Source organism: Ziziphus jujuba, chromosome 11, assembly GCF_031755915.1.
Source record: "Ziziphus jujuba cultivar Dongzao chromosome 11, ASM3175591v1".
Taxonomy (NCBI): Eukaryota; Viridiplantae; Streptophyta; class Magnoliopsida; order Rosales; family Rhamnaceae; genus Ziziphus; species Ziziphus jujuba.
Genome location: NC_083389.1, coordinates 25,825,001 through 25,851,371, shown reverse-complemented (window position 1 = coordinate 25,851,371; position 26,371 = coordinate 25,825,001). Strand labels below are relative to the sequence as shown.

Sequence of the window (26,371 nt, the reverse complement as noted above, 5' to 3'; positions counted from 1 at the left end):
TATATTGGAGCAGAGCTGGGCCAAATACTCTCTTTCATTTTTATATTTTATGTTATTTATAGTATATCTAATTATATATATAATATAATTTTATATAATTTTAAAAATTTATTATATTATGATATATTGTGAATAAAAAAATAAATAACCTTTTTTTTTGTTTATATATCTTATTATATTTATTTTGATATAATATTTGTTTATATAGTTTATAATACATATTTATTTCATATTTATATAAATATAAACAAAATTTACAAAACAAATACACAAACACAATAAGTTTGACTCTTCCTTCTGATTTTTAGAAATTTTTTTCCTTATTTTTATTTTATTTTTAGGGCTTATATGGAATTTTAATGTGTCTCATAACCTGAAATAATTCGGGGAGGGGTCAGTTGTAGATCTAAAGCGAATAGGTTCAAGAGATGAGAGAATTAAGGATACCCATCAGAAAGACTAATCCAATCCATAATGATATACCGGAAAATACAACATTTTTGTTACCCGCCCAACCATCAGGAGAAGCATATACAATGGGTACACTAATCAATAAGACTGATGAAGTAGCAATTAATCCAAAAAAAGCCAATTGGAAAGCAATAGTCATGTTTCTAATCCTCCAATCTACCAACAAAAGAATTATACCATTTGATCTCTTTATCAGCCAAAAAATTGTAAAAAAAAAAAAAAAATGCATCATAGAAGTATTTTACCATGACTCCATCATTGATTCTATATGACTTATTACCGACTTTTGCCACTTTTTTTATTAAGGCATAGAATCGAGGGTGGCTTTTTTACTTTACAAAGGGGCATCTATATATATATACAGACAGATAGGCCTATAGATTCATAACTGATATCTTTCTATAGATAGTAATGGTATCAACTCATATGTCCGTGTTCTATTCAGCGGAAAAAAAAATAAAATAGAAATTACCTTTCGGAGAGATGGCTGAGTGGTTGATAGCTCCAGTCTTGAAAACTGGTATAGTTCGAAACAAAGAATTATCGAAGGTTCAAATCCCTCTCTCTCTTTTCCTGGTTTGGTGAATAGATTTGTTGCTTTTCTTTATTTTATTGGTTTTGCCCTTTCAGTATCATAAACAGGACTGGCTCGGCTATCCCAATACGTATGATGGAGTCAAATTGATTCCTACTCAAGCATCAGGCTTCCCGTCTTAATTAAAAGGAGTCATGGAAAGAACAGGTTCAAAATCACAATCAATTCCTTTTTCAAATCCTGCAGCAGCTGCATGAGCCCTTCCCGCATGCCATAAATGACCTACGGGTAGGAAAAATCCTAGAACAAAGTGAGAGGTAGCTAACCAACTTTTAGGAGAGAGATAATTGACTGCATTGATCTCGGTCGCTATGCCCCTATGGAATTTAAAGAACCTAAAGGAGTATGAGTCATATATTCCGCAGAACCCCATTCTTGCCAGGGCTAGATATCTTTTTCCAGCCTACTCAAGTCCAAATTGTTGGGGCCCCTTAAAGGTTCTAACCAGGGAGCATGTAGATCCCAAAAAAGTATAGTTTCTCCTCCAAAATAACTTCCTCAGTTGGGGAGCGCATTAGATATTTACCTAAACCGGTAGGTCCTTGAGCGGATCCCATGTTAGCCCCAAGATGTTGGTCTCTAACTAGAAAAGTAAATGCTTGAGCTTGAGAAGCTTCCGGTCCAGTAGGCCTATAAAACTCACTAGGATAAGCGGTGTTATTGAACCAGACAAAGCAACAAGCAATAAAACCAAAAACAGATAAAGCACCTAAACTATAAGACAAGTAAGCCTCTCTAGACCATACAAGTGCACTGCAAACCCATGCAAAGGGTTTGGTTAAGATATGCTATATTCCACCAAGTATACAAATGGAACCTAACCATACATGCCCTCTAAATTATATCTTCCAAATTGTCCACACTAACAATCCACCCCTTTCCCCCAAAAGGGGCTTTTAGTAAATAACCAATACAATACTTGGGCTAAGGGTCAAGTTGGTAATTTTACTTACATCTCCCCCCCCCCCCTCCCCCGGGGGAGAGCCTAGGTATCATATAAACCCCCAAAATAAAGAGCCTTGAACACTAGAAGAAAAGCACCTATACCTAACAAGCTTAAGTGAATCTCCAAAATTGTAGTCATTTTATTTCTATCTTTCCATACATAACCGAAGAGTGGAAAAGATTCTTCAAGAGTTTCAAGTCCCAGAAATGCATGATAATACCTCCAAAGTCCAATACTGCAAAGGAATTTAAGTGAATTACTCTAGACACAAAGTATGGAAAGGTGTCTGGAACTTCCCCCCCGGGACCGACCCCCCAACCTAGAGTAGCTAGGTGGGTAAGTAAAATTAATCCTCGTTCATACATCGGCTTCTTTGGTACGAAATGAGCCACTTCAAATAGGTTCATTGCTCTGGCCCAGAATACGATTAATCCGGCATTAGCTACATGAGCTCTCACTAGTTTACCGGATAAGCTGATAAGTTGGGCATTTCCGGCCCACCAAGCGAAACCGATGGTTTCTTGGTCACGACCAGCTAAAGCTAAAGTTCCATTAAAGAGCGTTTCCATGGAGTAGAACCTCCTCAAGGAATATAAGGTTTTCATGAGGTTGATCTTGGCCGCCATCCAAGCATGAATACCTTCGTTTAAGAGAATATTTTTTGTGTAGAAAGTCTCAAATTCTGGATCTTTCGCTGCACAAATTTCCTAAGAAACAAAGTCATAGGCACGTAGATTCAGGGCTAGACCGACTACTCCAAGAGTACTCATCCATAAACAGGTTATTGGTACAAATAACATAACAAAATGTAACCAACGTTTATTGGAAAAAGTAACCCCAAAGATTTGGGACCAAAAGTGGTTAGCGGTGACCATTGAATAAGTTTCTTCAGCTTGAGTTGGGTTAAAAGCCCATAATGTATTTGCACTATCACCATCTTCAAATAAAGTATTTTTTATGGTAGTACCATGAATAACGCATAGCAGAGCAGCATCCAATACCCCAGCAACTCCCATCGTATGAAATGGGTTCAATGTCCAAGTATGAAACCCTTGGAAAAAGAGGATGAATCAAAATATAGCCGCTACACCAAAACTTGGCGCAAAGAACCAACCAGACTGACCTAGTGGATAAATTAGGAATACAGAAACAAAAATCGCAATTAGACTGGAGAATGCGATTGCATTATAAGGTCGTGATTGAACAGATCAAGTAAATTCAAATTGACGTAACATGAAAAATATTAGTCCAAAAGCGCCGTGAAGACCAACAAAAGTCCACAGACCGCCTAATTGACACCAACGAGTAAAATCTCCTTGTGCTTCAAGGCCCCATAGTAATAACAAAGAGTGTGCTAAACTATTAGCAGGAGTAGAAACTGCAGCGGTTAAGAAGTTGCGGCCTTCCAAATAGGAACTTGCTAATCCATGGGTATACCATGAAGTTACAAAAGTTGTACCTGTAAACCAATCCCCTAAGGTGAAATAGGCACAAGGAAAGAGTAATAGACCGGACCAACCTACAAAAACAAAACGGTCCCTCCGTAACCAGTCATCCATAATATCAAATAAATCATTTTTGTCTTTGGTAAATTTACCAAGGGCTATAGTCATAGTGATCCTCTTATTCAACTACTTCAACCATTTTGGAGCACCTCGTAGCATTTTTAGAACGTTGGGGCTTCGATCATTTATGTATGATTTGATTTCTCGTCCACTGCCTCTTCTTTCGAATATGTTTCGAATATAAAAAAATTTATTGGTCTCTAACTTGACCTAGTAAAGTAAAATCCCTGAACCTAATTCGGTTATCCTTTCCTATTCTTAGTAACCACCTGAACCATGAATTGTCTTATGACTCATCAATCAGATAGACGCATTTTTTATTTGATTTGAAAAGAACTGTTCAAGAAACAAGTGATCCCTTTTCTCACTATCTATAGATCCCTAGATATATTCCTCCCATTCCATCAACTAATCTTATTCTTGAATCTTATTGGGAAAATTAATAAAAATAAGAATTTGTATGTGTCTTAAACTACTACAGTATCATATATTTTATTACTTTCTATTTTACTCTTTCATTTTCTTTTAATAAACTTCCTATTCTATTCATTTTATTCTATTATTTATATTTAATTAAATTAATAGGGTATTGAATTTAATAATAGGAGACTATAAATAAAAGTCTCTTTCTTGCATCCATTTTCCATCTGATTATCAGAACAAAAATATTATATGTATCCATATGGATGGAAATATTTGTTACATGAAACCACAATCTAATAGATATCTATCTAAGCATCTAAAATAGATACTTATAAATTATGAAATATATATAATAAAATAGAAAGTGATCCTGTCTTCTGTGCTGGAATCAAAGAAAGGTACTTTAAACGCCTCTTATGTATGTTGTGCTTGGAATAAATCTTTCACTGTAAAGTAAGGGAATGGCATTCCTATACAACATCTAGAAACAAGAAGATTTAATCGAAAATATCGACAGATTCCCACGTAGTCCAAAGAAATATGAAAATGAAAAAAAAAAGATCCATTGTTCCAATTTTATCTTTAATCAAATATTAATATCAGAATAGTGGATATAGTTATGATTCAATGGGTTAGGTCCACCTACTTTTTCTTTTGTTGATTTCTAATTGATTTGATTAGAATAATAGAATAAAGTAATAGGAATATTTGGAGATTCAAGTAGACAACTTAGCATTATTCATTATAAACTTATCATTATAATATTGATAACAATATAATAAACAGAATAACAAATGTTCAACTTTATAACTATAATTACTAGAAATTACAACACTTCATTAGTATTTAATAGAACTTAAATATAAAAATTAATTATATTACAATTACATTTTATGGTTTGTTACTTTTTATTACAAATGGCAACAATATCTCTATAAATATGAATACTGCCGTTGGATTTTTATGAAAAAACCAAAGCCCCTTATCGGATTTGAACCGATGACTTACGCCTTACTGTGGCGTTACTCTACCATTGAGTTAAAAGGGCCGCTTTACTTCAACTCCTGAATAAGCCGCTAGTTACTATGAGTTTAGTGTATATACTTATTATATGTTATATGTCTATAGACATATCTTATATGTTTATACGTTATAATCTATGTAATAGATATATCCTAGATGCATAGTGGGTCATTCAGGAATGCTCAATTTGATTTACCTAGTGAGTATAGAATATACTAGTAAGTGTAGGTAAAAAAAGGTTTATTGATATTGGATTTGATAAATATCAATGCAATGAATTGTTTTTAGACTGGCCGACCTTAATTTCTTTCCATTATTTTCCGTTATAACGAAATTCATTTGATTGATACATGTACCTACCAATTCAACATAGCTCTGAAATATTTTATCGAAGCAATTATTGATAAAGAGATCCGGCCTGTCCTCTAAACCAAAACAAATTCAGAGAAAAAAATTCAATAACTTATCAATTTTTTATTTGAATTTTCTATCTTAGTGTGAGTAGAAATATGCCCTCCTAATCTTAACAATGAGTGAATCGATGAATGAAAGCGTAAGAATGGGGTTTAATCCCCCTTTCTGGTAGACCAATTACTCACCGAAAAGTGCTATACTTTGTATTGAGTCATACCATTCCCATTTTATTATATTGTGTATTGACAATTTCAAAAAACTATTCATAATATGAGCATAGTATGATAGCGGTTGGGCAAGTATGCCCCCATCGTCTCGTAGTTAAGGACATCTCTCTTTCAAGGAGGCAGCGGGGATTCGACTTCCCCTGGGGGTAGGGTACTATGAAAGGAAGTTGATCATGGACTATCAATAAGCATGAAATTGCTTCTTCCTGTCCTGGGGTCGATGCCCGAGCGGTTAATGGGGACAGACTATAAATTTGTTGGCAATATATCTACGCCGCTTCAAATACAGCTCGACCCAATAATTCGCCGATCCACCATGATATAACCCATTTGTAGTTTTCCCGAAATGCTCAATCCCAATTGGAAAAAAAGAAATTTTTTGATATATCTCTACCACTATTTAGTTATTCTATTTAATTAATTTTTTTTCATACAAATTCTAATTTTTCTAATGATCTAGATTAATATCATGATTGGTAAGTGTGAAGGCTAAGGACAAGAGTAAAATAAAGAAAAATTAACTTTTTCATTGAAAGATTGATTATCCAATTGATTTGGCAATAATGAAAAGATTATTAGTAATCCATGCGGCTTTTGCTAAAGCGCATATCCATATGGATAGAAATATATCACTCACTTCTCTGTTCCAACATGACAATTCTAATCGAAAATCTAAATCGAAAGGGTTTGAATGAAATCATTAAGAATAGGTATACTGTACACTTTATTTTATTATGTTATTTTCTTGGGATTGTGGTTCAATTGGTCAGAGCACCCCCCTGTCAAGGCGGAAGCTGCAGGTTTGAGCCTCGTCAGTCTCGACGGATCCAAATCCAATAAAATAACAAAAATACATCAATTCGTCTCTCATTGTTTGTTTGGGTTTGGTTAAAATCAACGGTAAGGTAAGTGTAAAGGTGGTTAGATGATACTTCATCAGATGATTGTACAAGGAAGGCGGTAAGTTATAGAAAAAAAAATGGAAAAGAATGATAAATCAAAATTTCAATTTGAAATTGAAATTAATTTAAAGGAATTTTTGATTGGATCAGGAATCAACCTTTGAAGTTGGTATGGGTAAAAGATCTTCCTATGTTATACTATTCAATTCTTGACGATGAATCGATTTGATAGCCCAAATATTGTTATTCATGATATAGATCCAACTCAATTACATCGAGACGTAATTCATCCCATTGAATTTACAGACAAAAGATTTATCATCTCTATGGGATTAAATCCCGAGTTATTGCCAATTAAAGAAAAATGAAATGATGAAATTATGGAAGTCAATATTCTTGCATATATTGCTATGGCACTGTTCATTCTAGTTCCTACTGCTTTTTTGCTTATAATATATGTAAAAACAGTAAGTCAGAGCGATTAATTTGAATTAAACTTGACTTTTTAGTTCTTATCAATGATTGAAGAAAAGAAATAAAATGAAAAAGATTCCAATTTCGCATATTAAATGAATGAAATGAACGAAATAGAATTAGCAGTATTCTATGAGAGATGATAGTATGGTAGAAAGAAAGATTCATATCTTTCTACCATACTATCTAGTATTGTCATTATACTGTATAAAGTTTACTGTCTGAAGATATAGGTTAATTTAATATATATCAATCTACATTATTATCTTCATATATATAGATATAAATTCCATATATAAATTACATAGTGTCGTGTCCCAATTCTATTTCTTCATCTAGTTCTATTTAATTTGTGTTGATTCCAATTAATAATCGGAAGTAATCGAAAGACAACTCTTATTCGTATGCTACTAATTATTTTTAATATGAATCCTGATAGCCATTGAAAGAAAGAAAAAAACCAATGAAGGAAAAAAGGGTATGGATAAAATAAAAGCAAGTAATCTATTTGTTATCATTCTGACAAAGAAGTAATTGATTGAGCAGTTGACAGAGGTTCCGGGGGGTTCCGTGGGAACTTCTTCGGATTTCGAAAAGGATTAGTAAACCTCACCGGTTTTTAACGTTTGAACCATGATATGAAATGAGTTCAATAAAGCAAGCACAGCATAAATAAAATTTATAAAATAATAAACCACATAATATAACAAGCGGTAAGTGCGCAATATGTGACTTGCCAAGACAATATTTTATTATGTGGAGTTGTAGTATCTCGTTGGACAACCACTATGTTGTTTCCCATAAAAAATGTGTATCCATGTAATAATCGATTTCTTTTCTCTTTGAACAGTAAAAAAATAAAAATAAAAAATAAAAAAGGGTTTCGTTCTTTCCCATTGCCCATATATAACTTTGGTAAGAATCAGATCATCGAAATAGAAAAATTATGAAGAATACAGTTGGAATCAATTTCCTACCATTTGTATTCCTGTCAAAATACAAACATGGGAATAATTGCAATATTTGTTTGATTGAAAGGGTTCATATATTATTCATAGAATCCATTACTCCACTAGAATTAAATACCGTTTCGAAATGAAGATGTTTTTTTATTTCCATTTCAAAATGGAATTTTAATTTAAATAGTGAAATTAAAATAAAAAAAGGCTTTGTAGGAAGATCTATAAAAAAATTGATACAGTTTGGTTCCTAAATTCAATTAGCAGTACTTCTAGAGTCCACTTTTGCCCCATACTACAAGTGAAAGGGAAAATGTAAAGACTACCATTACAGCAGCCCAAGCAAGACTTACTATATCCGTGTGGTATGTTAACGAATTGGTATACTACAGAAATGAGACTTGATAAATTCAGGGACTTGAGAACATAACAAAAGATGGGGAGACTCAATCGTCTTCCGAAAAGGGATGTGGCTGTGTTGAAGAGACAATTATCTCACTTGCAAACATATCTCGGCGGGATTAAATATATGACTGGATTGCCCGATATTGTAGTAATTGTTGATCAGCAAGAAGAATCTACAGCTCTTCGTGAATGTATGAATTTGGGCATTCCAATGATTTGTCTCGATACAAATTATGACCCAAATCTAGCAGATATTTCGATTCTGGCAAATGATGACGCTATAGCTTCAATTCGATTAATTCTTAACAAATTAGTATTTGCTATTTGCGAGGGCCTTTCTAGCTATATACGAAATTCTTGATTAATAATAAGATAAGTAAATTATTTTTGGAACTCCATAGAATAGATTTATTGAATCGGTTATATTTCTAAATCGCACAAAAGAGATAAAAATAACCGAGGATATTATGCGATTAGTAGGTATTCAAATATCCAATGCAAGTATGCAAATAAAAAATGAGATGGTTGAATCAAAATAATTCCTTTTAAAGTTCTATTTCTTTCAGAGGCTAATATGAATGTTTTATTATGTTCCATTAACACATTAAAAGAGTTATATGATCTATCCGGTGTGGAAATAGGCCAACATTTCTATTGGCAAATAGGAAGTTTCCAAGTCCATGGCCAAGTACTTATTACTTCTTGGGTTGTAATTGCTATCTTATTAGGTTCAGCCATTATAGTTGTTCGTAATCCACAAACCATTCTGACTGACAGTCAGAATTTCTTTGAATATGTCCTTGAATTCATTTGAGACGTGAGTAAAATACAGATTGGAGAAGAATATGGCCCTGGGTTCCATTTATTGGAACTATGTTCTTATTTATTTTTGTTTCGAATTGGTCAGGGGCTCTTTTACCCAGGAAAATCATATAGTTACCTCATGGGGAGTTAGCCGCGCCCATAAATGATATAAATACTACTGTTGCTTTAGCTTTACTTACGTCAGTAGCATATTTCTATGTGGGCCTTTCAATAATGGGATTAGGTTATTTCGGTAACTAAATTCAACCAACCCCAATCCTTTTGCCGATTAACATCTTAGAAGATTTCACAAAACCCTTATCGCTTAGTTTTCAACTTTTCAGAAATATATTAGCCGATGAATTAGTAGTTGTTGTTCTTGTTTCTTTAGTACCTTTAATGGTTCCTATACCTATCATGTTCCATGGATTATTTACAAGTGGCATTCAAGCTCTTATTTTTGCAACCTTAGCTGCGGCTTGTATAGGCAAATGCATGGAAGGTCATCATTGATTAGTTCTCGACATAGTCTTTTTTTTTTTAGCTTAGCCTGACGGCATGTCTATGTGTCTCAAAGTAATCCACTTAGAATTAGGGAAGAAAAATATACAAATAAGATCGAAATAAAAACAAAGTATATACGTTCTAGAGTAATAGTAAAAAAGAATATTACGATATTAAGTTAAGGAGTTGTAAAAAAAAGAAGGTAAGACATCTAAAAGATCTTTTTCCTCAAATTCCTGTTTGGTCGATTTATACCACCCTCCAATGAATACTCCCTTTCTATTGATATTGTTTTGTTCATTCAATTCACCGATTAACCAAAAAAAATTAATAAATAATAAATTACATGAACTTTGATCAACTCAATCCTGATATTTCTATGAAATGATTATGCCTAACGAATTTGTCAGTTAGATTGAATGTACTCATGGGGGATAATGATAAATAAAAATAGAAGATAAGGGTTTACAAAAAGGATATTTATAAAAAAAGGGGTTGGTTAGAGGGGGGGGGGGGTCGAACTAGATGTATGTAATCTAATCGTTATAACACAATTCTTGTGTATGTTTCGAAGAATGATTCTAGAATCCGACTGAATCTACGATACGAATAGTTGGTTTACGTTATGGGGGAAAGACATGTATACATGATTTTCGATATTAACTAGGTATATATGAATTAAAGATATATTTAATTTGCCCTACTATTGTGTTATGAATTTCGATAGGGATTCCAATATTTAGATAGGGATTCCAATATAAGTCCTTCCATTTTGACTGTAATTTTTTTGAATATTGAATGAATTTAAATCACGAAAAAGAACAAAGAGTTCAAAGAATGGTTCGGAAAAAAAAATAAAAAAGAAAGAACTGGCCCAAAAAAAGTCGTACAAATTAACAAAAATTACGTGGATAGGAAAATATCGAAGCAGTTCTGTTGCTTCAAGAATATTATTATTTCAATTCGGGGTTTTTAGTGACTTTGAATGGATAAATCTTAGCGATAGAATAAGTAAGCCATAATTCATTGTTTGGTTGTATCATTAACTATTTCTTTATTTTCTTTATTTTTTGCGAGGAATTTATCATGAATCCACTGATTTCTGCCGCTTCCATTATTCCTGCTGGATTGGCTGTCGGGCTTGCTTCTATTGGACCTGGGGTTGGGCAAGGTACTGCCGCGGCCCAAGCTGTGGAGGGGATCGCCGGACAACTAGAAGCAGAGGGGAAAATACGAGGTAATTTATTGCTTAATCTGGCTTTTATGGAAGCTTTAACAATTTATGGACTGGTTGTGGCATTAGCGCTTTTATTTGTGAATCCCTTTGTTTAATCCTAAAAATATTTTTGTTTTTCTTTTTTATTTCCTTGGATTTACTGCTCTTGCCTTTTCAAATTATATTAAGATTTCACTCCTACAATTTCGTACTCGTTGTGACAACAACCCCCTGGAAGGATTGGTTTGAGGATGAGGAGTTAAATTAGCCGATTAACTTGCTTTCTTCTCTTAGTGTAATGGAACTTTTTTTAGGAAGTATTGCAACAAATGATAAATTTTATTTCGCAACTGACATAAGACCTGGTACCTAATTCTAACAAGTATCATTCTTATTGGAAATTTCCAATTGAAAAAAAAAATCCATTTACATCTATAAATCAATATATACATATATTTTGACTTTTACCCTATTCCTATTTAATTTAGAAAAATAATAGAATAGAAAAATATAGATAATTAGTCTATCTATAAGAATAAGAAAGAGGAGATCATATGAAAAATGTAACTGATTCTTTCCTTTCCTTGGGTTATTGGCCATTCGTCGGGAGTTTCGAGTTTAATACCGATATTTTAGCAACAAATCCAATAAATCTAAGTGTAGTCTTTGGTGTATTGATTTTTTTTGGAAAGGGAGTGTGTGCGAGTTGTTTATTTCATGAATAAGCTGGATCCAACCGATTGCACGATTCCACCAATTACTTCTGAATAAATTAAGAAATCATATTTAAGAACCATAGCGTTTCGTGATTCATTGGTAAATCTACTTTGATTCTCTATCAACCAATAATGTGGGATTGTTAATAGGGTTAAAGCTAAATTGCTTGAAGTCCTGATGCAGCGTGGTACTCTTTCTACTACTATGTTAATACATAATATGTTAATCCATAAATGGTTTCAAAGAGTTGGAATTTTTTTTTCAATATAAAACACTCATGTCGATAAAAAAATGATTTGAACCTATTATTTGTATTTTATTTTTAAAAATTAGAAAAATGGATATTTCACCCCCCCTTTTTTTTTCTTTTTTTTTATCCAATGCTGAATCGATGACCTGTGTATAAATAAAAAGAATTCTTTGGATTTGAAAAAAAAACAAAAAAACAAAAAAAAAAAACAACTTTGCTGACAATTATTTGTTTGGTCCGAAGAGTCCTCCGAATATTATGTTCTTGGATTAGTGATCAGTTTCTATACTTTCACAAATATGAATTAGAAAAGAGGATAGGCTCATTACATTAAAAAAAGCTAGGGAACTTCCCCCATACATAAGTAATTGGGCGTGAGAGCCAAATGAATCGAAACATTCATGTTTGGTTCAGGAAGGGATCGTGCAAGTTTTGAAATGAATGGAAAGATAATCTACTTTCATTAAGTGATTTATTAGATAACTGAAAACAGCGGAGATTGAAGACTATTCAAGATTTAGAAGAACTACATGGGGGGGTAGTGGAACGTCAAGAAAAAGCCCGATCCAGCTTGCAGAAAGTAGAAATGGAAGCGGAGCAGTTTCGAGGGAATTGATACTCTGAAATAGAACAAGAAAAATTGAATTTCATTAATTCAACTTATAAAACCTTGGTACAACTATAAAATTACAAAAATGAAACCATTCATTTTGAACAACAAAAAGCTATTAATCAAATTCGACAATGGGTTTTCCAACAAGCCTTACAAGGAGCTCTACGAACTTTGAATAGTTGTTTGAACACCAAGTTACATTTACGTACCATCAATACTAATATTGGGATGTTTGGAACGATGAAAGAAATAAAGGGTTAGTCTTTCCATTGCAGGCATTATTTTTCTTTCAAACAAAAATAAAGAATTAAGAAATACTGATGGTAACTATTCTAGCAGATGAAATTAGTAACATTATTCGTGAACGTATTGAGCAATATAATAGAGAAGTAAAGATTTTAAATACCGGTACTATACTCCAAGTAGGCGACGACATTGCTCGTATTTATGGTATTGATGAAGTAATGGCGGGGGAATTAGTAGAATTTGAAGAAGGTACGATAGGCATTGCTCTGAATTTTGAATCAAATAATGTCGGTGTTGTATTAATGGGTGACGGTTTGATGATACAAGAGGGAAGTTCTGTAAAAGCAACAAGAAGAATTGCTCAGATCCTTGCAAGTGAGGCTTTTTTTGGACCGTGTTATAAATGCTCTGGCTAAACCTATTGATGGTCGAGGTGAAATTTCAGCTTCTGAATCCCGGTTAATTGAATCTCCTGCCCCGGGTATTATTTTGAGACGTTCGGTATATAAGCCTCTTCGAACAGGACTTATTGCTATTGATTCGATGATTCCTATAGGACGTGGTCAGCGAGAATTAATTGTTGGGGATAGGCAAACCGGTAAAACAGCAGTAGCCACAGATACGATTCTCAATCAATAAGGGCAAAATGTAATATGCGTTTATGTAGCTATTGGTCAAAAAGCATCTTCTGTGCCTCAGGTGGTGACTGCTTTACAAGAAAGGGGAGCAATGGATTACACTATTGTGGTAGCTGAAATGGCCGATTCTTCGGCTACATTATAATACCTCGCTCCTTATATAGGAGCTGCTCTGGCTAAATATTTTATGTACCGTGAACAACACACTTCAATTATTTATGACAATCTCTCAAAACAAGCACAGGTTTATCGCCAAATGTCTCTTTTATTACGCAGACCACCGGGCCAAGAAGTTTATCCGCGAGATGTTTTTTATTTTCATTCATGCCTTTTGGAAAGAGCCGCTAAATCAAGTTCTCATTTAGGTGAAGGAAGCATGACTGCTTTACCAATAGTTAAGATTCAATCGGGAGATGTTTCGACTTATATTCCTACTAATGTAATTTCCATTACAGATGGACAAATATTCTTATCCGCCGATCTATCCAATGCTGGAATCAGACCTGCTATTAATGTGGATATTTCTGTATCCAGAGTAAGGTCCGCAGCTCAAATTAAAGCCATGAAACAAGTAGCTAGCAAATTAAAATTGGAATTGGTGCAATTCGCAGAATTAGAAGCCTTTGCACAATTCGCTTATGATCTCGATAAAGCTACTCAGAATCAATTGGCAAGAGGTCAACAATTACGTGAGTTGCTCAAACAATCTCAATCAGCCCCTCTCGCGATGGAAGAACAGATAATGACTATTTATACTGGAACAATGGTTATCTTGATTCATTAGAAATTGGGTAGGTAAGGAAATTTCTCGTTAAGTTACGTACTTACTTAAAAGCGAATAAACCTCAGTTCCAAAAAATGATAGCTTCTACCAAGACATTTACCGAGAAAGCAGAAGCCCTTTTGAAAGAAGCTATTCAGGAACAGCTGGAACGTTTTCTACTTCAGGAACAAGTACAAAGAAAAGAAATTGATCACTTTTAATTTTTATCAATCTTAATTCAATATTAATTAAATCTTAATTTAATACTAATTTTAAAATTTAATACTAATTTTAATAATAATAATTAAATTATAAACTTTTTATATTATATAATTAATAATTATATAATTATTTAAATTTTTTTAAATTTAAAATATTAAATTATTTTAAAATAAAATATAAAAAAATAATTATCAAATATAAAAGTTTTTGTTTTTTGTAATGATTATTTTCTATAATAGTATAGAAATAATAATATATTACATTTCTATATTAAATAGAATACTAATTTTAAATACATAATAATTATATACACATATTAACATGCATTAAATATATCATATATATTAAATATATGGAAAATATATGGAAATAATATATAAACTAGATTATACTTATATTACAAATACTAAGTGCATAAGAGTGCCTCTTATTCAAATTATTCAAAAGATCTTTCTTCACATGGAAATCTAAAAATATATGGAAATAAATTGCGTCCAATAGGGCTTGAACATATACCAAAGGTTTAGAAGACCTCGGTCCTATCCATTAGACAATGGAAGCTTTGCATTCCAATTTTTATTTATTTATTTTCTTTTCACATTTATTATTCGAACGAAACGAATATGTGAAAGAATTCCGGGAATTGCATATTCAACTATGCATTACATTAATTATATTCATTTTTGAATTATATTCATTTTGTTTATATTTTTATAAAACATATTTATTAGAAATTTCATATTTTGATATTTATTAAATATATAAATATATATTAGATATAAATATCTCTTAGATATATAGATTTATAGGTTTTGACTATAAAAAATAAATATTGAAAAATATTGAATAGAGATAAGAGAAAGTAAGCACAAGCAGGTAGCAGGAATCGAACCCGATTGTTAGCTTGGAAGGCTAGGGGTTATAGTTGACGTTGATTCATCATTGTTAGCATCTCTAATTCAAAACCGAACGTGAAACTTTGGTTTCATTCGGCTCCTTTATAGAAGATAAATAATTTTCTAGATATCAATGAAAGTAAAAAAAATTCGACCCATAACATCTATGTCAGCTTTTTGGTCTAAATGCATTCAAAATGGCCCACTTTCTAGACGATCCCTGTAGAAAAGAGGGGATTATAACAATCTTTCTACTTACTTTGTTCTCTATTTCTATTTGAAAGAATCCATAGGAAAAGGATTTTGTTTCCACCGAGCTAAAACAATTTTTCGATGTCTTTAGTAAACCAAAGTCATTGTTTAATTAGCTATTTTGTTTCAATTTTTCCTATACAAAAAAGAAAAAATTGAAGATTTAGTTATGATTAGAAATACACTTTCTATCTTTATCCATGGATCCTTTACTCATACTCATTTAATTGGAAATATTGATTGATCCAATCAAAAAAAAAAAATTTATGTTTCTTAATTTCATAATCCAATTTCTCAATTTCTAATTGACTATTGGATACAAATCACGAGAATGTATATTTTCCTCGAATTTTTCATTGAAAGGTAAAGATTTAATCCTTTTAAGAAATAAAATTTTTGCTCGGAATAGAATATTAATCAAACCGAGAGACCCCTTAACTATTTGGGGGTTAATAGAACGAATTGCACTTTTACCACTAAACTATACCCGCTCCAATCCGATTATTGTATATAAATGGACTTTTTGTCGAACAAGAAACTCGGGCGTAATCAAATAGGTTAAAAAAAAAATGCATTGTGCACGAATCCATAGTTATATTTTTTATTATATACATATTTTTATTTATTTTTTATTTCAGTAAAATATCAGCAAACAAAAAAATATATATATATAAATAAAGAAGATAGAAATCTCACTTTGATTCTATATCAAAATAGATCTTTTATGACTTTTGTTGCTTCAATAACAAGCCTTTTTGTTTTGGTTTCAAATTAATTGTTTTCAAATTAAATAAATCATTTTATCTTATTACGATTGAACAAAACAAAAGAGGGCCGGCCCGGCTAGGTACTGACCAGGCCAAGCCATGGAAATAAAAGGCCCTTTCGGACGAAATCAAAGAGGTTTTTTTATTTATTATTAATAAAAATAAAAAATATCATTTTTTATTTTTTTTCATTATTTCTATTTTTTCTTTTTTCTATTTATTTTTTCCATTTATATATTATATAAAATACAGAATATATCTATTAAACATATATTAATTATATAAATCTATTCAAAAAATCTAAAAAATCTATGTTAAACATATTAACAAATATAGATTCCATTTTTAGATTCGATTTATATTGGATCTTTTATATTTCTTTCATTTATATTGGATTTATATATTGGACTATTGTAGACTGTGTAAATTGGATTGTTGATATCTCTTTCAAGTCATTTCTTTATACCTATATGTTATATGATTATAGAATTATATATAACATATATGTACACATTTTATATACATTTTATATAATCTAATTCTATGATATAAATGCTTTTATTTTATCTAAATGGTCTAAATGGAATTTGGTTCTATATCATTAGCATTGCGTATCTATTATATAAATTATTGTATATATATATTTTATATAATAAAATAATAAATAATAAAATACTAAAAAATATAAAAAACACAAAAAAGGGCTTTTTTCAAGCCTTATTTTTGTGATGTAACATAGTAATTACCTCCTTTCAATTGGGGGAGAGATGGTTGAGTGGACAAAAGCGTCGGATTGCTAATCCAATGTACAAGTTTTTCATACCGAGGGTTCGAATCCCTCTCTTTTCGTTTTCATTGATATCTTGTTCTTTTCTTTCAAATTTCTCGCGAGTTCACTGTGGAATAGATAAAATCCTACTAAGCTAAGAATGTTTTAAAATCAAGGAAGAAAAACCTTATTTCTTTTTTTTATTTTTATTCTTCACGTCTAGGATTACGCCCTAGGTCGTTAGATAGGAATCCGAAGATAAAGAGCAAAACAGAGAATATTACTACTGCGTAAACAAATAGTTTGAGAGTAAGCATTACACAATCTCCAAAATTCTTTTTTTGGAAAAAAGAGAATAGATTCGCTATTTTATTTTAGACCGCATACCATACTTTTTTTATTTTTTATTTTGACACCAAGAAATAAATTTTTTTTTTTAGAAATAGAAAATGAAAGTTTCAAAAAATGCATTTGTAATATTTATAATATAAGTGGATAAGTGGAGTTTTTCATTACCAAAAATTTTTTTTCATACCCACAATTTGACATTGTGAGTACCTCAATAAGGCCTTTCAATGGAAAAAATGTCATAATAAGGAAATGGGTTGATCCAAATTTCTCGCGGTTGTACAAAATTTTCAATATTGGAATCGAGAGTTTATACCCTAAAACCTATCTAATCTTATCAAGCATTATGTTAGAAATTTTTTTTTTCCGAATCAATCATGAATTTGGCTAGGACATTATTAAAGATCTCATCGAAAACTTACAGTAGCCTGCCAAACAAAAGCTAAGAGAAAAAATAGCACAGGTATTATTAGCATAACATCTACGATTGGATTCAAAACAGTGTAGGCCTCTGGTAATTTGGCAACGAAAAAACCATTTGAATAAAGCGCATAATTAAGACAGATCCAGATCAAATTAAATATATTAAGCATAACAAATATTTTGTTATTTTTGTTATTGAAGATAATTGTATTATTTTGATTTAGTTATTAATAAGTTGAGTTATTGATAGAAGGGAAAATGAGTAAAACTAAATAAGATAGACCCCAAAAACCTTATTTGATTTGAACTCCCCCAATCAAAAATCCTTCAATTCTCAAATCAAAAGAGAATAGAATAAATCATACTTTCATACAATATCTTAATTGAATTCTATGTAATGATCAACAAATTCAATTTAATTATATATCGACACATATTAAAATTCTAGCAACAATCTATCTATTTTATAGATATTTATACTGGAGTTGACGAACAACCAATACCAATATTAGTTTTTATTAGGGTCGAATAGAAATGGGGCGTGGCCAAGTGGTAAGGCAACGGGTTTTGGTCCGGCTATTCAGAGGTTCAAATCCTTCCTTCCCAGAGCATGGCCAACCCATTATAGCATTATAATATATATAATGCTATATATCAGAAAAAAGATTGCCTTTTAAAATAAAACAACTTTCTGTTTAAGAGTATAATAATAAGAGTATAATATTGGATTGGAAATTTTTTATTAGTATTCTTAATAATTATTCTCTGAATCATATCTTTTTAACAAATTGAATCGTGTTCAAATAACACGCCGATATAATTGGATCTATTTGTGATCCCTGAATGTTAAAATATTTAACATAAAATATCTATAATTCCTTTCAGTAACAATTTTTTAGTCTATCTGTATAGGGGTCCCAAATTATTGTTATTTCGATTCCAATTGTAGAGATCAGTATGAAAAAACAACAACCTTACCTTACACCAGTCTTTATCCACTAGTTCACTAAAAAAATAAATTGGATTTTTTAGCAATCTAGTTTTTTAATCATTGATGGTTTAATAAAAATATGGATTTCTCTTAGGATGCTAAAATGTGGTCCTTACTTTAAAATGTTATTCAAATAATGATCTCGAGTCCGAAAATTTTTCAATCACATAAATCTTTTTGATGATTTCTTATGAGTTCGTAGTACTCGAAGAAGTGTGAAATTGGTAAATTTATCCTATCACTATCAAGTTACTTGAAGGTACAGATTCAAAAAGAAATTTTTTATTTTATTCCTGGTATTCGTGGTATTTATATTTTATTATATTAAATAAATAAAAAATGAAATAAAATATATGTTAAAATAAATATATGTATTGGGTGTTGGGGATTAAATTGAATTCATTCTAAGACTTCGTTAGAACCTAGCCATTCATATTTCATATAGAAAGAAAAAGTATAAATTACTATGTACCGACTGAACCAATGACTATTCATGATTCCATAATTGAATCAATTACATACTGGTTCCAAACTAAAGGAATGTTATGGTAAAACTTTGTTTAAAACGATGTGGTGGAAAGCAACGTGCGACTTGAAGGACATGATCCGTTGTGGATTCTTACATCCACCATTTTTTATTATATAGGAATTATAGAGGAATGAAAGTGCTCTTGACTCGACATCGTTTCTTCTGTTTCAATAGAACTCTCATTTTTTCTTTGGGGGGGATGTAAATCGTACATGATGGAGCTCGAGTAAAAAGTATTGATTCATTTCTCGGAGGCAAGAATCTGGGGTTAGTATTAATCAATAAATTGGGACAACTTTGTAAATATATTTTCCATATATAAATCGAAACGATCCAATTCAAGCAAGTTTCAAATTCAAAAGTCAAAGTTTTTGGAATTGGTAAAACGTTTTCGATCAAATCAAAAGTGTATTACACAAGAATCACTCAGTCGTATAATTCTTTGATAGAAAGAAATCATAAAAAAAAAGGTATGTTGCTGCCATTTTGAAACGATTAAAAATCACTGAAGTAATGTCTAAACCCAATGATTCAAGGCAAAGATAAAGGATCCTGGAACAAGGAAATACCATTTTCGATTGTCTCAACAACTAGATCAGAGTGCAGAATCGAAAGAGATTCTAAAAGAGACAGACAAAAGGGGGGGTTAGAGACCACTCAATAAATGAAATACTTAAAAGGTTTCCTTGAGTTATTTGAGAGTTATCAAACTTGAGTTATGAGAGTGCAAATTGTAAATACAAATAATTTTTTTGGTGGGGGAAAGAATAAGTATTTAAATCATAGTCTAGTTGATCTGATGATTTTATGGATATATTTGACCTTATCATTCTATACATAGATATAATTTCCAATTTTCTTGAGCCGTACGAGGAGAAAACTTCTTATACGTTTCTAGGGGGTATTGTTCATCTATCCCAATGAACCATTTATCGAATCATTGCAATTGATGTTCAATCTAGAAGAGAATGAAGAGATCTTCGAAAAGTGGGTTTTTATGACCCGATAAAGAATCAAACCTATTTAAATATTCCTGCTATTCTATATTTCCTTGAAAAAGGCGCTCAGCCTACAGGAACTTTTCATGATATATCAAAGAAAGCGGGGGTTTTTACGGAACTTACCCTTAATCACTAAACGACAGTCAATTAATGAAAAATTAATGAAATATATCAAAATGAAATGAAATATATAAGAAATATATAAATAAAGAAGGTGGAGATCACTTGTATAGAGCTTTGTATAGTCTTTTCTCTGCTATTCTCTTTTAATTTGTTATTCCTACTTTCAATTTTGGGTATTACCATTAATGGTAATGGGGGTTAGTTGGATTTCTATAAACAAATAAAAAGGGGGATTAAGCTTTTTTCTTTTACTTATATTGATTGATTGACTAAATTCGAGCTTTTTTCTACTTCTTTTTTTTTTCTTTATTACTTTTTTCTTACGTCTACATCCCTTATTTGTCTATATGTCGATTAGTTATGTAGTGCCAATCCAACACAAGTCCTTATTTTTTTATTAAAATTTACAATATTTTATTTTTTTTCTAGTTCTCCATTGTATTCTTTTCTCAAAGACTCATATTAACAACAGTGCATCGAATAAATATAATTCAATCATGGATAAATGGATCTATTTTTCTTTGTGCCATAGATTTGATTTCATTCAAGGAATGGGTTCATTGGATTTTCTGTAATACATGAAGTTTTTTTTTTTTTTTTTGTATGGTACAATTTGTTTTGCCATTTCAAATTCAATGTTGTGATTACGCCATGCAATTCAACCTCTTTATTTATTTTATTGGGATTCTGATTGTATCTACACATTTTAATTCTTTTATTCGGGTTGCTAACTCAATGGTAGAGTACTCGGCTTTTAAGTGTGGCTAGCATCTTTGACACATTTGTATGAAGCAATAGATTCGTCCATACCACCGATAGAGTTTGTAAGACCGCAACTGATCCTAAAAGGAATGAATGGATAAAGTAGCATGTCGTATCAATGGAGAATTCTGAGAATATTTCATTATTTCTGGATATGTCCAAAACCTTGTTTAAATTGTTTGAATTCTTGGTGTGGCAGAAAAAAAGAAATTGGAAAATCAAGTTCAAGTCGGGTCAAGTGAATAAATGGATAGAGCCCAACTATGGCCCCAATTATAGGGAAACAAAAAGTAATGAACTTTTGGTCTTCATTTTTGAATGATTATCCGAATGATTACCCAAACTAATTAGACGTTAGAAATATATTAGTGCTTGATGTGGGAAAGGCTTTTCCATGAGGGATTGAGTCCCACCTTTTAGGTATTCTCCATTATGAGGTGGAGATAAATGTGTAGAAGAAGGCAGTATATTAATAAAGAGGAATTTTTTTTTCAAAACCAAAAAAGCGATTGGATTACAAAAATAAAGGATTTCTAACTATCTTGTTATCTTAGACTGAACATAAACCACTTAGATGAAAAAAGAGAGGATAGAGAGTCTGCCGATGGTCTTACCCTTTTCCGAGGTATCTATTTTTTTTATACTATAATACCTTGTTTTGACTGTATCGTACTATGTATCATTTGATAACCCAATAAACCCTTTATCTCCAGTTCAAATCGAATTTCAAGGATGTTTCGAACTAGATAGATCTCAGCAACACGATCTCCTATACCCACTTATTTTTCTGGAGTATATTTATGCATTTGCTCATGATCATGGTTTAAATGGATCGAGTTTGTTGGAAAATGTAGGTTATGACAATAAATCTAGTTTACTAATTGTAAAATGTTTAATTACTCGAATGTATCACCAGAATCATTTGATTATTTCCGATAATTATTCTGACCAAAATAAATGTTTTGGTACAACAAGAATTTGTATTCTCAAATGATATCAGAGGGATTTGCAGTCATTGTGGAAATTCCATTTTCCTTACGATTCGTATGATTAGTATCTTCGAGGCCAGAAATCATAAAATATTCTAATTTACGATCAATTCATTCAATATTTCCATTTTTAGAGGACAAATTCCCACATTTAAATTATGTATCAGATGTATGAATACCCTATCCCATTCATCTGGAAATCTTGATTCAAACCCTTCGATTTTGGGTGAAAGATGCCCTTTCTTTGCATTTATTACAGCTTTTTCTTCATGAGTATTATAATTGGAATAGTTTTATTACTCCAAAAAAATCTATTTCTTTTTTTTTTTTGAAAAGTAATTCAAGGTTTTTCTTGTTCCTATATAATTCTCATGTTTATGAATACGCATCCATCTTACTTTTCTTTGTAACCGATCTTCTCATTTACGATTAACATCTTCTAGGGTATTTTTTGAGTGAATTTATTTCTATGGAAAAATAAAACATCCTGTACAAAAAGTCTTTTCTAATGATTTTCCGGTGGTCTTATGGTTCTTCATGGAGCCTTTCAGGCATTATGTTAGATATCAAGGAAAATCGATTTTGGTTTCAAAGGATACGCCTCTTCTAATGAATAAATGGAAATATTTTCTTGTCCTTTTTATGGCAATGTCATTTTTATGTGTGGGCTCAACCAGGAAGGATCTATATAAACCAATTATCCAACCATTCTTTCGGCTTTTTAGGCTATCTTTTAAGTGTGTCTAAATCTTTCAGTGGTACAAAGTCAAATGCTAGAAAATTCATTTATAATTGATAATGCTATAAAGAATCTGGATACATTAGTTCCAATTAGCCCAATGATTGGATCATTGGCTAAAATGAAATTTTGTAACGCATTAGGACATCCTGTTAGTAAGTCGACCTGGGCCGATTCGTCAGATTTTGAGATTATCGACCAATTTGCCCGTATATGCAGACATCTTTCTCATTATTTCAACGGATCCTCAAAAAAAAAAAAAAAGAGTTTGTATCGAATAAAATATATACTTCGACTTTCTTATCTTAAAACTTTGTCTCGTAAACACAAAAGTACTGTACTAGTTTTTTTTAAAAGATTAGGTTCAGAATTATTGAAAGAGTTCTTTATGCAGGAAGAAGGGGTTCTTTCTTTGATTTTTCCTAGAACTTATTCGACTTTTCGAAGGTTATATAGAGGGCGAATTTGGTATTTGGATATTGTTTGCATCAATGATCTGGTCAATCATGAATGATTGCCTCTTCAACCATGGAAATGGAAATTATCCTTAAATGCTGAAGTGATAACAAAAATATTATTTAGTCGTCTATTATAAAATGTTCATGCAGTAAGAGTAAGGGTTGATCAACTAAATATTCAACTTTCTTAGAGGCTTGTCTAGGGAAGGAGCTGGATTTTAGATGTATACATAAGGAAAGCCGTGTGCAATGAAAAATGCAAGCACGGTTTGGGAAGAGATTTTTACCTATTTTTTATTTTCTAATTCTACGAAGTAAATATCTACTCCATCCGACTAGTTTCGAGTTCAAGTCCCGGGCATCCCATTCTAATTATACTATCGAAATCATATGTATCTAAATTAAATCCGAATTTTAATCCAAATTTTGTAACTTATTTATTTTCATTTTATTTTTATTTAATTTATTTATTCAGTTTATTCAAAAAAATGGATGAATCTAGATAGATAAAAACCTCGATATATCTATGGATGTTGAATATTGGTTTACATGGGTATATAAGTCATGTTATACTGTTGAATAACAAACCCTCGATTATCTATTTATAGAAAATTCATGTGCTTGGGAGTCCTTTATGATTAATAATTAAATAAACCAAGATTTTACCATGACTGCAAATTTAGAGAGACGTGAAAGCGAAAGCCTATGGGGTCGCTTTTGTAACTGGATAACCAGCACTGAAAACTGTCTTTACATTGGATGGTTTGGTGTTTTGATGATCCCTACCTTATTTACCGCAACTTCGATATTTATTATTGCTTTCATTGCTACCCCTTCGGTAGATATTGATGGTACTCGTGAACCTGTTTCTGGATCTCTACTTTATGGAAACAATATTATTTCTGGTGCCATTATTCCTACTTCTACAGCAATAGGTTTGCATTTTTACTTGATATGGGAAGCGGCTTCTGTTGATGAATGGTTATACAATGGTGGTCCTTATGAGCTAATTGTTCTACACTTTTTACTTGGTGTAGCTTGTTATATGGGTCGTGAGTGGGAACTTAGTTTCTGTCTAGGTATGCGCCCTTGGATTGCTGTTGCATATTCAGCTCCTGTTGTAGTTGCTACTGCTGTTTTCTTGATCTATCCAATTGGTCAAGGAAGCTTTTCTGATGGTATGCCTCTAGGAATTTCTGGTACTTTCAAATTCATGATTGTATTCCAAGCTGAGCACAACATCCTTATGCACCCATTTCACATGTTAGGTGTACTGGTGTATTCGACGGTTCCCTATTCAATGCTATGCATGGTTCCTTGGTAACTTCTAGTTTAATCAGGAAAACCACAGAAAATGAATCTGCTAATGAATGTTACAAATTCGGTCAAGAGGAAGAAACCTACAATATCGTAGCTGCTCATTGTTATTTTGGCGGATTGATCTTCCACGCTAGTTTCAATTACTCTCGTTCTTTACACTTCTTCCTAGCTGCTTGGCCTGTAGTAGGTATTTGGTTCACTGCTTTAGGTATTAGCATTATGGCTTTTAACTTAAATGGTTTCAATTTCAACCAATCTGTAGTTGATAGACAAGGTCGTGTAATTAATACCTAGGCTGATATTATCAACCGTGCTAACTTGGGTATGGAAGTTATGCATGAATGTAACGCTCATAACTTCCCTCTAGATCTAGCTGCGGTCGAAGTTCCATCTACAAATGGATAAGACTTTGGTATTAGTGTATACTGAGTTCTTGAACAGAAAGGAGCAATAATCAATTTCTTGTTCTAGCAAGAAGATTGGTATTGCTCCTTTAGGAGTTTTTTTACTTAAATTTTTTTTCTTTACTTCAACATACCCATACTTTCGTTATGTAGAAATTTTTATTTTTGATATCCTCTTCTCAATTTTTTTTATTTTACATTTAAATTTAAAGGTTTCAATTCCATTTTTTCTTCTTTTAGTTTGAAGAATGAAAAAAATAAAATTATAAATGGTGTAAATTGACCTATTTGTTTGTAATTTGTAATAGGGACAGATGTAGCCAAGTGGATCAAGGTAGTGGACTGTGAATCCACCATGCGTGGGTTCAATTCCCGTCGTTCGCCCATATATATATATATATATTTAAATTAAAAGCAAGAAAATATTAAAATAGTTAATTATATATACTATATATTAACTAAATATACTATAGATATTAACTAAATAAAGAAAAATTTTAAACTTTAAATTGAAGTATCAACTAAATGGGACCAAGTGACTATTATTTCTTTTTCTGCTTCTGTGTTAAGTGTATTTATTTTTCTTAATGAATGATTCGCTACAAAAGGATTTTTTTTTTTTTTAGTGAACATGTCACAATTAATTACTCCTTTTTTTTTTTTTTTTTTTGTAACGACGAAGAAACAAATTCTATTTACTACAGTGATGAAGAATCAAATTATCACTATATTTATTCCTTTTTCTACTTCTTCTTCCAAGTGCAAGATAACCCCAAGAGGCTGCGGGTTTTTTTCTACCAATTGGGGCCCTCTCTTCACCACCTCCATGGGGATGGTCTATAGGGTTCATAACTACTCCTCTTACTACAGGACGCTTACCTAGCCAACATTTCGATCCGGCTCTACCCAAACGTTTCTGGTTCACCCCAACATTCCCCACTTGTCCGACTGTTGCTGAGCAGTTTTTGGGTATCAAATGGACCTCCCCAGGAGGTAATTTTAATGTGGCCGATTTCCCCCCTTTCGCAATTAGTTTCACTGCAACACCTGCTGCTCTAGCTAATTGTTCACCCTTTCCAAGTGTGATTTCTATATTATGTATGGCCATGCCTAAGGGCATATCGGTTGAAGTAGATTCTTCTTTTTGATCAATCAAAACCCCTTCCCAAACTGTACAAGCTTCTTCCAAAGCATACGGCTTTCTGGATGTAGATGATGATATC

The 26,371-nt window shown here is 31.8% G+C and overlaps 1 protein-coding gene and 5 pseudogenes across 1 annotated transcript; 4 read left to right on the top strand and 2 right to left on the bottom strand.

Moving 5' to 3' along the window:
* Positions 1-1,184: 1,184 nt before the first annotated feature.
* LOC132799843 (photosystem II CP43 reaction center protein-like) lies at positions 1,185-2,649 on the bottom strand (annotated as a pseudogene).
* A 5,786-nt stretch (positions 2,650-8,435) lies between these two features.
* On the top strand, positions 8,436-8,765 carry LOC125420180 (small ribosomal subunit protein uS2c-like). The gene has a single exon (XM_060812943.1). The coding sequence runs from the start codon at positions 8,436-8,438 to the stop codon at positions 8,763-8,765; it is 330 nt and encodes a 109-aa protein (XP_060668926.1).
* Positions 8,766-8,978: 213 nt separating this feature from the next.
* On the top strand, positions 8,979-9,721 carry LOC132799240 (ATP synthase subunit a, chloroplastic-like; annotated as a pseudogene).
* A 3,037-nt stretch (positions 9,722-12,758) lies between these two features.
* LOC125419019 (ATP synthase subunit alpha, chloroplastic-like) lies at positions 12,759-14,349 on the top strand (annotated as a pseudogene).
* Positions 14,350-24,035: 9,686 nt separating this feature from the next.
* LOC125419163 (photosystem II protein D1-like) lies at positions 24,036-25,270 on the top strand (annotated as a pseudogene).
* Positions 25,271-25,839: 569 nt separating this feature from the next.
* The window catches only part of LOC125419584 (large ribosomal subunit protein uL2cz/uL2cy-like), a 1,515-nt pseudogene continuing 983 nt past the window's right edge, over positions 25,840-26,371 (bottom strand).